Raw genomic sequence first — 15,386 nt, forward strand, 5'->3', positions numbered from 1 at the left:
CACGGCATGACACAAGAAGAGGCTACTGGCCCTGGCGCCAGAGCCTCATTAGCCTGCAATATTGCAGTTACCGTCGTGTAGCCTGCTATGGGAAAATAAGGTTTACTTTCGGTGGTGCTTTCGCATAAGGTCATCCCTTACCTTACACCCCGCAAAATGGTAGTGTAACTTACTCATGGGTAAGTTTTAAGTGTTTTTTAATACACAAAACGCCATGTTTTTAGTTTAGTTTTGTTTCAATATTTTATATTTTACACATTTTGTATTTATTTTTTCGAGACAAGACCAAGAACGAGAGAGACATTGCCAGCTCGAGACGAGAATGTGTAAACCCTTGTCTCATCTCGGTACCATTTCTCGCTTTTAACTATCCAGATCTTGTCACGGATACCTTTAGGTTGTAACGATTCCATTGATACCATTCTGTTCATGACTGCACGATGCAGAATCACGACAAAATATAATCGTTGATTTCGTAGATTATAATTTTGTACTTGCTAAGTATTACTCTTCTCAATTTGCAGGCTGTTGTATGTGCTGCACATAACAAAAATGTTTTGCAAATCCTGCTGGAGAACGTGTTACAATGCTGTGGCATTAAAAACTAGGAGAAAATAAGTATTGTGAAGATAAGATCATCAAGCAAGCGTAATCCACAAATTGTATGATTTAATAGCCTACAATTTAATTCATAATTTTACAATCAAAATCAAGGATATTTGTAAATCATTTATTGTTATTTTTTTAAAAGAATACATTATAATGAAAATTGTCTCCGTGATAAGCAACTTTTTTAGTGAATTCAACAAAGGAAAAAGTTACTGCGTCAGTCAAATTAAGTTAGCCACTGATGATTGAAAGTCAAATCAATGAAAAGTAATTAGATAAATACATGTTTAATAATACCTATTAGAATATACATGATTGCTTGAGTATTCAAGGGTGGAGCAAAGGGAATGTCGTGATCTCTATCTCAGAGACATCTACAGGGAGGTTATTTCAGTCGTTCACCGCCAGAGTGACGGCCGTTCCGCGGACTCTTCATGCAACAGGTCCCGGCAAATTGCGTTCAGGAAGTCCGTAACAGAAACCGCTTGTTTTGTAATGTTTCCACTTTTTCACAATTACAGTTACAATTACAATTGAAATAAGCACGTACCTTGTCGCACGGATGCAGGAAAAGGTGTCCTCCCAAATACAAATATTTCCGGCACCTTATTTCTGACATCTAATCTTAGATTAGACATCGCTACTTTATCCTCAGTTGACAGAAATGGAAGACAGCATCCCGGCGCATAAAGCAAATCGAAAGCGTAAAATGATATTTAAAAGTAATAATAATGATGATCACTAACCTCCTGTGTTATAAGAGATGTTGAAAATGACTTCCTTCAACAGCAATACAACACGTTTCTTAGGTTCAAGAGATCCTGTCTATCGTAATCCCTGACCACTTTTCTGCAAGAATTCGTTTTCACGTAATTATCGTACATAAAAACTCTATGTTCAAGACTATATTTGTTTAACGACATAAGTAATGAATGAATAACAATTAACACACAATAAAGCACTGGCCACGAGTAAGCACATTACAATAACACAGTATAAGCAACACGCGTACTGATAAATGAACAGAAGTGAACATGAACGTACACTGACGTCTGGTAGCCGACAGTGTTGCTAACCATTTTTCGGCAATGTCCCTACAGACGTAGTCAAAATGTCCCTACAACTGACCAAATGTCCCTACGCCAAGTAAAGTGACTAAAAAAAAAAACACCTCATGAGCATGCAAACAGAAGATAAAATATACACATTTACTTACCAAATCTTTCTGCTCGGTGCTTCCACAATTAATGAAGGAGCGAATTTACAATACAGGACCTCTCCCCGATTTTTTGTAATATTTCGCATACTCACTAATTGAGGCCTCCTAATCACGAATTTGAAGTTAAAATTTGGGGGGTCACGTGTAGAAATTGCAAAATAAGTGACATTGAGTGGTCCGCGATCGGCACGATTGCTTATTATTTACCGGAAGATTTTGTGTTTCCAATACTTAAAAAACGAAATATACATTCCTGATATTACTACGACCCCAAATTTTAACTATGTTTGCCTATCCTAACCTAACCTAACCGTACCTGAATGGTTCGTGGGGCTATCCGTCAATGGTTTGTTGGGCTACCCGTGCATGTTTTTTTCGAGCCCAAATTTTAACTATGTTTGCCTAACCTAACTTAACCTAAACTTACCGAGAATGGTCAGTGGGGCTATTCCTGAATGGTTTTGCGGTAATTGTGATTACGAACCGATAAAAAATATTATTTTCGTAGCACTTTAACGGCAAACGTTCATCATCGAAGACGCCATTTTCGTATCCTGCAATTTTATGATTGATGTACTGTTGCCAAATTTACCTGTAATCAAATCAGTTCTTCTACATCGTGATTGTCGCTGTCACATGTAAGCACGTTCTTTGGGCAATATACTGAAATCCATAAGTTTATTAATTAGCCCACAGCCATCCTCCTGCACACTCCACCTAACAATCTGTACAACATTAACAACTTTTTTACTGTTCTCTTCCGCCATTCTTACACGATCCATGCTCTCCAAGTATGAAATCAACAGTGTGGCAACGCTGTAGACAGCGTAACTAATTTTAATTTGTTCATATCAACAAATATGGCTACCATACTTGTATACGGAGAATCATTGCGAGAATTGAAAAGCTTATTTTACAACTTCTACACGTTAATGAACATTTTTTCCCCCTCACCCCAACATGTTAACTTGAGATAAATAATCACGAATAATTATTTCGTGAGTATAAGACGTAGCATAGAAATTACAGAAGGGTCCGGTATTGTAAATTCTTGCCTTAATGAATAATAGGGGTGTGCTGGACAGAATTTTTTGGGTCGGGACGGGATCGGGACGGTAATTTTTTTAAATCCCGACATTCGGGACTGAAAAATTTGCAATTTCCCGACCAAGTCGGAAAATTTTCTGGACGGGAAATGTTCGAAATTTCCCGAAGCACTGGAAATCTCGAATTTTACAAGTCATTTTCACTTTAAGTGATTGTTTTTGCATTTCTAGAATAAAAACTTACAACTTTCGATAAGTTCCAGAAACTTACAAGGCAGAAAACGTCGAGAATTAACGACTTTTTAAAGTAAAGAATCCAGCACACCCCTAATGAATAACGTTGAGTCGTTTACTGTTGATTATGTTATTTGAAGTCATACATGCTGCTGCTGTGAAGAGATAGATGTTGGTTGGTGATGCTGTATTTCCTGCATTCTTTAACAATTTTGGTCCCATTTTATTTCCCTTTTTTGTTTTTGTATCACTTAACATTGAAAATATTCTTTCCGTTTCCGCGTTAGAATGCGGCAATGTTAGCACTATTTTCGCGAGAGTGGAAATGTTTTCAAAAAGGAACTTGCCTTGAAAGTTTTTGGTAACCGATAACATGTTCCAAAATTCTGATGGAGATCTGTTAGTTAGTTCTTTTTTCTCCTCCTCGCTAAAGTATCCAGATAAACTAATTCATAAAATGTAATTTACCAAGATTGAAAAAAGTACCTACGTTTTCCCACATTTGGCAAAATCTGTCCCTACGTTCCTACGCGGGCGAAATTTAGTGAAAAGTCCCTATGCGTAGGGATATGTCCCTACGGTTGGCATCACTGCCGACACGTGCAGTATGAAGCGCCCTCTCGCGGCTGACAACTCACCCAACCCCCGATAAGCTGCAGGCGCTGTCGCGACAACTGAGAATAAAGTAGCGATGACTAATCTAAGATTAGATGTCAGAAATAAGGTGCCAGAAATATTTGTATTTGGGAGGACACCTTTTCCTGCATCCGTGCGACAAGGTACGTGCTTATTTCAATTGTAATTGTAACTGTAATTGTGAAAAGTGGAAACATTACAAAACAAGCGGTTTCTGTTACGGACTTCCTGAACGCAATTTGCCGGGACCTGTTGCATGAAGAGTCCGCGGAACGGCCGTCACGCTGGCGGTGAACGACTGAAATAACCTCCCTGTATAATTAATAACGTAAGAGTAAATGTAGATTGCTCACTCTTGGTATGAAATTTCCGACACCAACAACAAATCATCAATCAGCACAAGAACCAAAAAGGATCACAGACACGATCTCAAAAACTAACAATAATCCCTCAATGGACCTAGCCGAAAACTAAAAGAAAAAAAAGCTTGCAAAAGAAGTATGTTTCCTTTCCAACTATACTTTCATGTAATGTGGAAACCAGGTCTTGATAAAATAGAGAGAGCAACCACTTTCAAAGCTCTCTTGTAACGAAGTTTGATTAAAATCAGTAGAACAAGTCTCGAGAACTACATGACGAAGCGAAAGTATGTGCAAGATATATTTCTTTCAGCAGTGGCACAGTCATTTATGCTATCTACAACCAGCATCTCGTGTTTTGCTGTATTGTTTTACAATGATTATTAACGCGAACTGCAGCTTTCTTTATGTACATTATCTGTTCTTTTAGAGTTCTCTTGGTTTTACGAGCAAGTAACCAGCAAGATAAGTGTACCTAGAGCAGAGTATCTGAAAGTAGTCGCGTATTTATCAAGCAGTAAAGTGTTAATTGTTGCAGTAGGGGGGAGGAATCTTGTCTTGAATCACTTCAGGTTGACTGGAAGCTGATACAAAAGTTTCAACATCGAGCAGTTTGTTCTCGAGAACGTTAACACATTCACTCTGCCATAAAATGCCTGTGAGTTTTATATCCTCTCTTTACTTTAATCAACAGTGGGTCTAGAAGTTCACGTGTGCCTTCAAGCAAAAAAGCGTTGTAAACTTACTTCTGTCTCCAAGAAATCAACGTCATAACAAACCTAACCTTGCCAGTTATCATTCTTGTGCATAATAAAATTGTACTTTCACGTTCTGACTTTTAATTGTAAGAGAAAACGTTCTCAGGCGTGTTTACTTGTTAAAACATAATGGATCATAAAGAACTTCACGACTTTATATTTCCCTATTCCTTTCTCTGGTTTCTTATCACTGCTGAAGGGCAAGCTGCTAAAAGTATCATGGCCATGCAAATTGCCCCAGATAAGGAGTGGTAGTGTAGTGTCTGTGATAAGGTGAAACTTGTCACAACCTCGTTCTCGATATTAAGTTGCAGATGCCTTGTCGTTCTATGTCTTATTTCGGAATAATAGCGACAAAAATGGGCAAAAATATTTAACAACACAAACTTAAAAGATGAGTTTTTGGACGCTAAGCAACGTGCACTATGTCCAAACCCAAGTGAACGTAGTGTCATGGTCTGGGACAGTTTTTCCTGGTTTGGACTCGGGACATTAGTTTTGGTTTTGATTGATTTGATTGATTAATTGAATTTGTGTTTTAAGTACACTTTATGCACAGCAAGGCTAATCGGGACTGGACCTACAGTTTAAAGTGGGATCCGACATTAGTTTTGGTCAATGGAAACATGAACAGTGGTGTTTATGAGGACATTTTAGACAATAGCATACTACCCGCACTATGGAGACAGTTTGGAATGGGCCCCTTTTCTCTATCAGCACGATAATGTCCCTGGCCATAAAGCAGGGTCCATTGCATCGTGGTTTGAGGACAGTCTGGTGGACGTGCTTAGCTGGCCCGCTCAAAGCCCCAATTGGAACCCCATAGAACATTTTTGGGATGAACTGGAGCGTCGGTTGCATGCCAGACCCACTCGACCGAAAATCACCCATTCACGGGGCTACAGGACGAATGGAAAAAAAAAATCACCAGCAATATACCAGAACTTAGTGGAAAACCTGCCTCGAAGAGAAAATGCTGTAATAGTAGCGAAGGGAGGTTATTAGTTACCTGTCTGGTGTCTTTGGAATGAACAGCACTGGGTGTCCGGTGACTTTTGGCTATATAGTGCCTGAATAAGATGCATACGTCAAAGAATTTTCAATTAGAATAAAAACATTTCATGTAATTCACATTCTAATTGACTGAAGTTTCATGCCAGATGACGTATCGTCTGAATTTCAATCTCGTCTCAAATTTCGAAATGAAAGCGAAACTCTTAAACAACAGTAACCTTCTCTGACAGTACATAAGGAGTTCGCTTCAAGGAATTTGTTCACACTGCGGCAAAGATAACAGTAAGAAAATTGTGCCAATTACTATTTTCATTATATTTTTCTATGTTTTTATCCCGATTTCACGGAAAGATGATGAACCAATGGTGTTTTTTTTTATTTCAATGTTTGAACTTCACAAGCGTAAAACAAAAGGCAATCAATACAGTGATGGACAATTTGACCACCATATTACCAGGTAAATTGTCCACCTCTATTTTCAATCATATTTATCTTACATTCTATGTGCTTGTTCTGTTGCTGGTGTCGAGGTTGCCAACTTCTTCGTTTGTGTTTTATTTCTTTAACATTTCAATGTGTAAAAGAACATTGTGATGAACAATTTGCTTGGTACAGTGAGATACATGAGTATTCCCGTACAAATTGTCCATCACCATGTTTGTGAACTTTGTTTGACCCAATAAGAGCTTCAAGAATTAAAAGAAAACTCAAAACAAGCTGTTCACAACTTCTGCACCCGCATACATAAAAATTCATCTCTTAAAAACACATAGGATGTAAGAGAAAAATTAATGAAAATAGTCATGGACAATTTGCAAGGTAATACTCATGGATCCCACTGTACTATTTATGCTTCGCACTGTGCAAGGGATTTACTTTAAAAGGAGATTGAACCCAACATACAAACGTGACCACTATTTCAAGTCACGTAAACTTAAGCAAATGACATGGTAAAAGATCCAACTTATTCGTCGTGAACTACAAACCACTGAACACGAACAAAGAATAAAAGGCCTTTTGTTGAAGCTAATGGAAATCAGTTGCTGCTTCTTTACCTCGTGTAACCTCTGTGGTGATAAAACTTAACAAGTGCCTGAAGCGTGATATTTGAAGAGTGTTGTTGATAACTCACTCGACACCCTCTGCGGATTTGTACTGTTATTAAACGTGGGAGAATACTTATTCAAAATGACTAAGAACAAATTATGAACAACAAAAAATACAACTCCATGATCGAAAGGTTGTAGATCGGAAAACAAGTTAAAAAATGAGCTTGATCAGACAAGGTGAGTAGTCCGGAATATAGTATTCAAGAATTGTACGTAATTGTAACCGGTTGTGTGTGTTTTGTGCTTATTTCTGAAGGATTCAACATACGTCTCAGAAAATTTCCGAACACTAGAAAAATACTCGACGGATCAACCTGTATGCGATTCACCTTGAGCAAGACACGGGGTGTAAGGGGTGCTCCTTCCACGTAGTGCACCAAATAGTCAACCTCACTTCCACGTAGTACACCCTGGACTGCAGACTAACGAGGCTCTGCCGACTGGCCCCATGGCCAGTATAATTTTGTTTGTGTTGTCCTGTGTTTTGTCCGTATTCGTGCTGAGTGCTCCTTTACAGCCTCAGCTTTTAACGAAAGTCAGAAGATTTTAATATTTTATGATTTTATTTATGCAGCGTTAGAGTTGTTATGTGTAACGATAAGGGGCTGGACCCCGTATAATGTGACGGGTGCAAAATAGGGTTGGCCAAACGGATCCGGATCCGAAAAATCCGGATCCATTCGGATCCGGATCCGGATCCAAAAGTTACGGATCTGGATCCGGATCCGAAAATTCCGGATCCGGATCCGGGTCTGAAAGTTTCGGTTCTGGATCCGGATCCGGGTCTGAAAGTTTCGGATCTGGATCCGGATCCGAGAGTTTCGTATCTCAATCCCATTATAATATTACCACACCTTAAAAGGTATTATGATCTTCGATTACAAAGAAATTTTTCGTTAGTCCTAGAAGAATTTTTTTCAAGTGTTGTTCCTAAAATACTTTGCTACGCATCGGCTAACACACTCGTGCACAAATGTCAGAGGTGTAAATGCCTTTGAAACGAATATGTATTCATTCAAATGTATTGGAAATGAAAACACACATAAATGTGAGACATTCCATTCCAGGATGAAACCTTTAACATATATAACAAGATAGAAATGTTATACAAAAATTATACAATTGTTCTACAGTTACAGTTTTACAAACTAAAATATCTAAGTGTCCCCCTCCGATTTCCATGAAATTTGGCAGTATAGTGGAGCCCAAAGGAAGAATTACGTGTTTTTTTTTTGTTTCAGCTCAAATACGGTTTTAGGGGGCAAAATCCCCTCAAATGTCAAGATGATGACAAATTGAAGTGAGGATCTGACCCCTGTTTCCCCCTCTGATTTCCATGATACTTGGCAGGTGTGTGTATAAACGGGCCCAAATGAAGAAATAGTGTTTTTTTTTTGTTTCAGCTAAAAAACAGTTTTATGGGGCAAAACCCCCTCAAATGTCAAGATGAGGACAAATTGAAGTGAGGATCTGACCCCTGTGTCCCTCCGATTTCCATAAACCTTGGCAGGTGTATAGTGGGGCCCAATGGAAGAAATGCGTGTTTTATTTTTTCAGCTAAAAAAACTGTTTTAGGGGGCAAAATCCCCTCAAATGTCAAGATGAGGACAAATTGAAGTAAGAATCGGACCCCTGTGTCCCCCTCCGATTTCCATGATACTTGGCAGGTGTGTGTATAAACGAGCCCAAATGTAGATACACGTGTTTTTTTTGTTTCAGCTAAAAAACGGTTTTAGGGGGCAACCCCCCCCCCCTCCAATGTCAATATGAGGACAAATTTAAGTGTGCATTTGACCTATGTGTCCCCCTCCGATTTCCATGAAACTTGGCAGATGTATAGTGGGGCCCAAATGAAGAAATACGTGTTTCTTTGTATCGGCAAAAAATTTGTTCTAGGGGGCAACCTCCTCTCAAATGTCAAGATGAGGACAAAATGCAGTGGGGATCTGACCCCTGTGTTCCCCTCCGATTTCCATGAAACGTGGCAGGTGTATAGAGGGGCCCAAAGGAAGAATTACATGTTTTTTGTTTCAGCTAAAAACTGTTTTAGGGGACAAAATCCCCCCATATGTCAATATGAGGACAAATTTAAGTGTGCATTTGACCTATGTGTCCCCCTCCGATTTCCATGAAACTTGGCAGATGTATAGTGGGGCCCAAATGAAGAAATACGTGTTTCTTTGTATCGGCAAAAAAATTGTTCTAGGGGGCAACCTCCTCTCAAATGTCAAGATGAGGACAAATTGAAGTGGGGATCTGACCCCTGTGTTCCCCTCCGATTTCCATGAAACGTGGCAGGTGTATAGAGGGGCCCAAAGGAATAATTACATGTTTTTTTGTTTCAGCTAAAAACTGTTTTAGGGGACAAAATCCCCTCAAATGTCAAGATGAGGACAAATTGAAGTAAGAATCTGACCCCTGTGTCCTCATCCGATTTTCATGAAACTTGGCAGGTGTATAGAGAGGCCCTATGCCCCCTGTTTCTTCCTATGCCATATTTACGTAGTTTCGGGGTCAGATCCCCACTTCAGTTTCTCCTCATCTTGACATTTGAGGGTTGGGGCCTCTATACACCTGCCAAGTTTCATGGAAATCGGAGGGGGAGACTTAAGACCTCCCTTGTAAGTGTATTAATTAATTACAAATCGCGCACACACACACTATATATATATATATATGTGTGTATGTATATATATATATATATATATATATATATATATATATATATATATATATATATATTAGCAGGTAACAATAGGCCTATGTTATAAGCACATTCTTACTTTCCAAAGAAGCGCATGTGGGATGGCAAAACGGATCCGGATCCGGATCCAAAAGTACTGGATCCGGATCCGAAAGTTCTGGATCCGGATCCGAAAGTACCGGATCCGGATCTGAAAATTCCGGATCCGAAAAATTTTAGGATCCGGAACCAACCGGATCCGGATTTCGGATCCGCCAGGATCCGGATCTGGCCATCCCTAGTGCAAAATAGCCTTAGTGCTGACGCACCCAAAATTTTAAATTCAAATTCAAATTCAAATTGAGCAAGACACACGAGCATACACAAAAAAAATGGAAGGGCTGGAAAATTCTGTCAGTTTTACCAAAGTAAGCCTTCAGGTGCGTATTTACGAAGCAAAAATTTAACCTTTGAAATGAAATAAAATCTACATAGTACAGATAATTTTCTGCGGAACTCCTTACTATCTTTTTGTCACACTTGATATTAAAAATAAACAATGTTTTAAGACACTCTGCTTCCTCTTTAAGTTAATTGTGTCCATGAGGATGAAATTATGATTAGATAAAACTGATGAAGGGATACTCACAAAGGAACACCGATGCCCATATCAGGACTCGAACCTGAGACCGTCGGTGGCGATACGCCAGTACCCTACGCGCTCGGATACCGATGCTACAATTGCTCATTTTAACGAAAGGAATTGATAAGTGTACAAAGGTATGAGCATATAGTGCATGTGGCTCCTGCTATAGACATATACGTAATAACAACACCTGAAGTACGATTGTGTATAAAAGTAACGTAGAAACCCACACAAAGGTTTGGATATTCCTATCCAAGAGACAACACAGTTATAACAACTCTTTTCATATGCCTCTGTATGTTTTAGTGATTTAAATATTGGTTTCTGAAAAACATAGTTAATATATTTTCCATTATTTTCAGCAAAATAACATTAGACCACAGCTTCTTCTTAAGCACATTGGCGTCGGTTTATATTTAAGTAACGAGTATACTGGCAGTTTGATACTAACTGACGAGTCTAACGGCGGTTTAAAAATAACATACAAAACATATATGAATATTAATGTTGCCCTAGATTTATTTGTCAATGCACGTTGAGCGCTTGGATATGAATGTTTACATAAACATAGTATGTGTGTGGGAAGAAAAATGCGGCATTTTCTTTTCCATTGTGTAGGAAACTGGGTGAGAAATGTTTATATTACTTCGTTCTCTGTAAACTTTCACTCATGTGCTTTACATAAAGCGCAAAGTTTGCCCTATATTCATCGGTTTGTTATTCTTCGGTAAGACGTAGTAGTGAATTATTATTCTAATTTTTGACGCATTGTGTATGTGTGTGTGTGTGGAAGAGTGAATAATCATAAACGGAAACACTATGGCAACAAGCTCCTTTCCGAGAATCACTGGGGGAAAAGTGCTATGTCAAAACAAAAATTCCACAACATTGTTGAAAGTTAACCCCGTGTGTAGCTGGAGTGAACGAATCCAATAGCGAAAGGGGAAGAAGGTAGAATCTATGTTGTGAGTTTCTTTGCTGTGTTATGGCTCGTAGAAGGACCCTTTCGAAATTGAACAAGACCTTTTTCAAGGAAACTGCTTCCCCGTATACTTGCAACCGTCACCCCTATTCTGCCACTGAACTCGTCCAGATTAGCGCATGCGCACTTGAGTCGTAGGTCGCGACTAACGCAGAGACAGACTGTAGAATAGGCATTCAATGTGAAAAGTAATTGTAGATATTTTGTATTTGCAATTTTTTGTGGTTATTTTTACCTTCAATGGTAATAGCATCGTTAAGAATTAGTGATTGACTCATGAGTCATGACATATTCACACCTTACGTAGTATTCGAAACTAGAACCTCTACTAACTATAATACCACAAAGGTCGGCTTAAATATGTTTGGAGTTATTTTGAAAATAAATCTTGCGAAACTTGTAAATCACAGATAAACTAAAATAAACCCAGAGAACATATTTCCCCACAGTTTATAAATTATTTTACGCGCCTATGGAGAAATTATTTTTGTTTTAATGATTTGCTTTATTTTAAACAAACGTTTGATACTATACATGAGACGGGGAGAAATAAAATCTTTCCAAAATCTAGAAAGGATGGGTCTGGAAAGACACCTTACCTTGCCTTGACACGATTTCTTTATTCCACCGCCCATGGAACTCAGGCCCGCTTAATTTTTTTATGCTTATTATAATTATTGCTTTTTCATTGTTGACAATTTCAGTGTAAAATGGCCACCTGTGCTGTATCTGAAATTTTCTCAATAAATAAATAAATAAATAAGACGGAAGCATTTCTTTAACATTTTTGCTAGCTTAAATGCTATGGGGTGCTTCCAAAAATCTTATAGTAGACAGTACTTTACACGGAAGCATTTCATGTAAAATTTCTGTTAGCTTTTGTGATAACAATGTATAACATATACAGCGCGAAAGACCTAGAGCTCGCTTCTGATTGGTTATGCTACGAAAAATGCTACGGAAGTACGACCGATTCTATCCTTCAGAAATGCCATGAAATATGCCATCTGAAATGCCATGAAATATGCCATCTGAAATGCCATAAGATTTTTGACTTTACACGTTAGCTTTTCGGTCATGGCATAAATGTTAAGGCTTTTGTCTAAATCGGGCCTTAGGCCTCCATGGCCTGCGTAACACGTCTTCGCTTGGGCCCCAGATCAATTTTAGCAGCAGCGGCAAGCTGAGCTACTGGAAAGACCGAACGCAAAGCAGACACGGAAGATGTTCATCAGCACAGATAGAGAGAGAGGGGGGGAGGGGATTAATAGTCTTTGTGATCCCCCCTCATGCGCCACCCCGCCCTTCCTCCAGAAGATTACCACGGTCTGAATACTCGAGCGGGGGAGAAAAGAGGGGAGGGGGGGATTCCGTTGCACACAGAAGTTACCAGACACGGATGGTTGCACCGCCTGTTTCCCTAGTCTCTTGTTTAATACCACCAGCAGTGGCGTCCAGAAATACGCACGGAAAAGTCTCTCAATCCGCTAGCTCCCAGCCGGTGGTGCGTGTGTCTGAATGTGTTAAGTGGTCGGAAACTTGATTTGGTGCTTTTGCGATGTTGTCCCTGACCAGGCCCCCCCGTCGGACGACGGGGACCTCTTCTCCTTGCAGGACCCGCACGGCCACCCTCGTCATGGATCTCTCGAGATTCCAGGGACCCGACGAAACGACCACGAGTCGAAGCCGGGTCATCATGGTGAGGAAGACCGAACAGAGGACATTCGCCTCATCGAAGACCGGAGAGGTAAGTTGTAATTTTGTCTTTTTAATAATTGTTGTGGCGATAAGAATTACTGCAATTTAACGTCAATTTGAACTGATTGATTGGTTGAAATTATGTTGGTTAGTTATCACCAGATTCACGGGATGGTGATATTGCCATGCCAATTGGCTATGAGTTAGTCAATAATGATACTATTTACTCAGATGCTGAAACACGTAAGACCAAGAGAAAGGCTAACATCAGCAAGAATGAACAATTCCGCAACTTAGTACAACAGGCTGTCAATAATCATGTACTTTTTGATTATGTGCTCGCTAATAATTGGTTTGGCTCTAAAGCAAACATGACGTTTCTTCACAAAAACTTAAAGAAACTCTTTATTTTCGATATCTAAAAAGCTATTTCCATTATCAAACATCAGAGATGGACGCAATATGATAGCATCATGCAGCTAATTTAATATAGCGCTTTCGCCTTTTAATTTACTATTTATATAACCAGACTTGAGCTTTAAATTATCTCCTACTAAAGTAGAAACATGTAAAAATCTTTTTACTTTTGCATGCTCGGCTACTTCTGCTATTTTTCTAGGCACAGAAACATGTGCATATTCTAACTCTTTTTCATCACAAGTGAGAGTGCCGATTAAATTCACAACATAGCTAGATCCAGAAACTATATATTTTTTAAAACTTTCCTGTTATCAGAAAATTTTACTTGGACAATTTGAGCGCCCAGCTCTTTTAAAACGATGCCTTTAGTAATGCTTTTTGATAGAGTGCTTCGTTTGCAGCTTTTATATAATTTACAACGCTTTGATCTAATTCGAAACGTATGTCGTATGTTTGTAGATGGGTCAGGTCATTGATAAAACTTCAATAGCACAAACAATAACAGTCATAATTATTATTATCATGGTTGTGATTATTATACAATAATAAATATTATAAACTAATAAAATTAAACCCATTTTGTACATTTTTCAATTAATATATCCTTGGAGACACTTCAACCAACCAGATGAGTGAATATCCGGTACAACTAATTTCCGTTATTATTATTATTTTACATTTCATTCATTTAGTGTACTGGAATGCATGCTTATTCTATTTTGATACTAACTTCTACATACCTCGTTCATGAAAAAAGGTAGAGGAAATTTTAGTCACGAAGTTCATGTTGTGTAACCCCTTACACAAAACTGTTTTTTTTTTTAATTTTGAAAACTATGGAACCATTTATTCTTTTCGTTCAATGGTGTGGTTCCTGTGTTTTGCACACATTTATTCGATCTAACGTATTTTAAACCTTTGTTATTAGTTGCGAATAACTAACTGAAAGTTATTTTCTGCTATTAACAAAAGAAAAAAAACTTTGTGCATTTTTTTAAACTTGAAATGTAAGAATCCAATTTCGGAGTGGGTTGACTGGTCGGTGCACCCCCCTTCCCAACGTCCATGACCAGAGTCCTCATTTCTAAGCATTTAAAACAGCTTTTCATGTTTAATATTTTGAAAGAAAATCGTTAGATCAAATTCTCCTATCGTAAATTCAATAATTCTATGGAAAAGCTATCCACTGTGTACTGCACCGTGCCATGAAGGGACATACGGGAGTATGGAGGTAGCGGCCCAACACATTCTGGATCTCGGCTACATTTTCACGTGGACAATGAGCTTCAGGCACGTTCACAAAAGAGACAGCTTGTGTACCCTGGGGCTGATCAACTATGCAATCATCGAAGTGACTCAGTGGCCCAAAGGTCTTTGATCCATGCGATATGACGATGTACTCAAGCTTCTGAATCATGTAGTAAGTTGTTTTCTTTGGTGACATAAATAGTATGACGAGTAATACTGTCAAGTTTCCGATGTAAGACTTTACAGTTAAGAAAGACATTGGTTTAATTCAGTGGCGGATTAAAGACGTTCTCTCGGAGGGGGCGGGCAGCCATTACGACGCCCCCATTCCCCAAACTTTCGACGCCCTGCACACTTCCCTCACAAACTACAGTCCTACCATATGTCATAAAATCACTGTCGTAACTAAAATATTGGAGACCCAGTCGTGTGCAATTTTTTTTAAAAGACATAAAATGCATGATAAATGTATTTCGAATATATATTTTTTTTACATGTAACACATATCGTGAGTCCAATTCCTTGCGAGGCCGGGAGATGGGGGGAAGTGTTGAGGACGGCGCTAGAGATGCCGACATTTTCGACCAGCAACTCCCTAACTACGGGTCGGAACTTGGTAAGAGTAAGGAAAAGAGGCATTGCGAGCGAAGCGAGCAAGAAAATTTTACAAAATGTATTTTTGTTTGCATAAAATTTGAAAACGAAAGGGGCAATTGTCCCCCTGA

General features: G+C 38.9%; 1 protein-coding gene across 3 annotated transcripts in view; it reads left to right on the forward strand.

The window, feature by feature from the left end:
* LOC145977715 (Golgi-associated plant pathogenesis-related protein 1-like) overlaps window positions 1-15,386 on the forward strand; it is a 179,974-nt gene that overhangs the window by 89,690 nt on the left and 74,898 nt on the right. For all 3 annotated transcript variants that reach the window (XM_083109954.1, XM_083109955.1, XM_083109956.1), the window contains exon 2: window positions 12,910-13,042. In XM_083109954.1, the coding sequence (XP_082966080.1) occupies window positions 12,910-13,042 (133 nt within the window). The remainder of the gene's footprint in view (window positions 1-12,909; window positions 13,043-15,386) is intronic.

This window comes from Lepisma saccharinum, chromosome 23, assembly GCF_977018435.1.
Source record: "Lepisma saccharinum chromosome 23, izLepSacc3.1, whole genome shotgun sequence".
NCBI classification, from domain to species: domain Eukaryota; kingdom Metazoa; phylum Arthropoda; class Insecta; order Zygentoma; family Lepismatidae; genus Lepisma; species Lepisma saccharinum.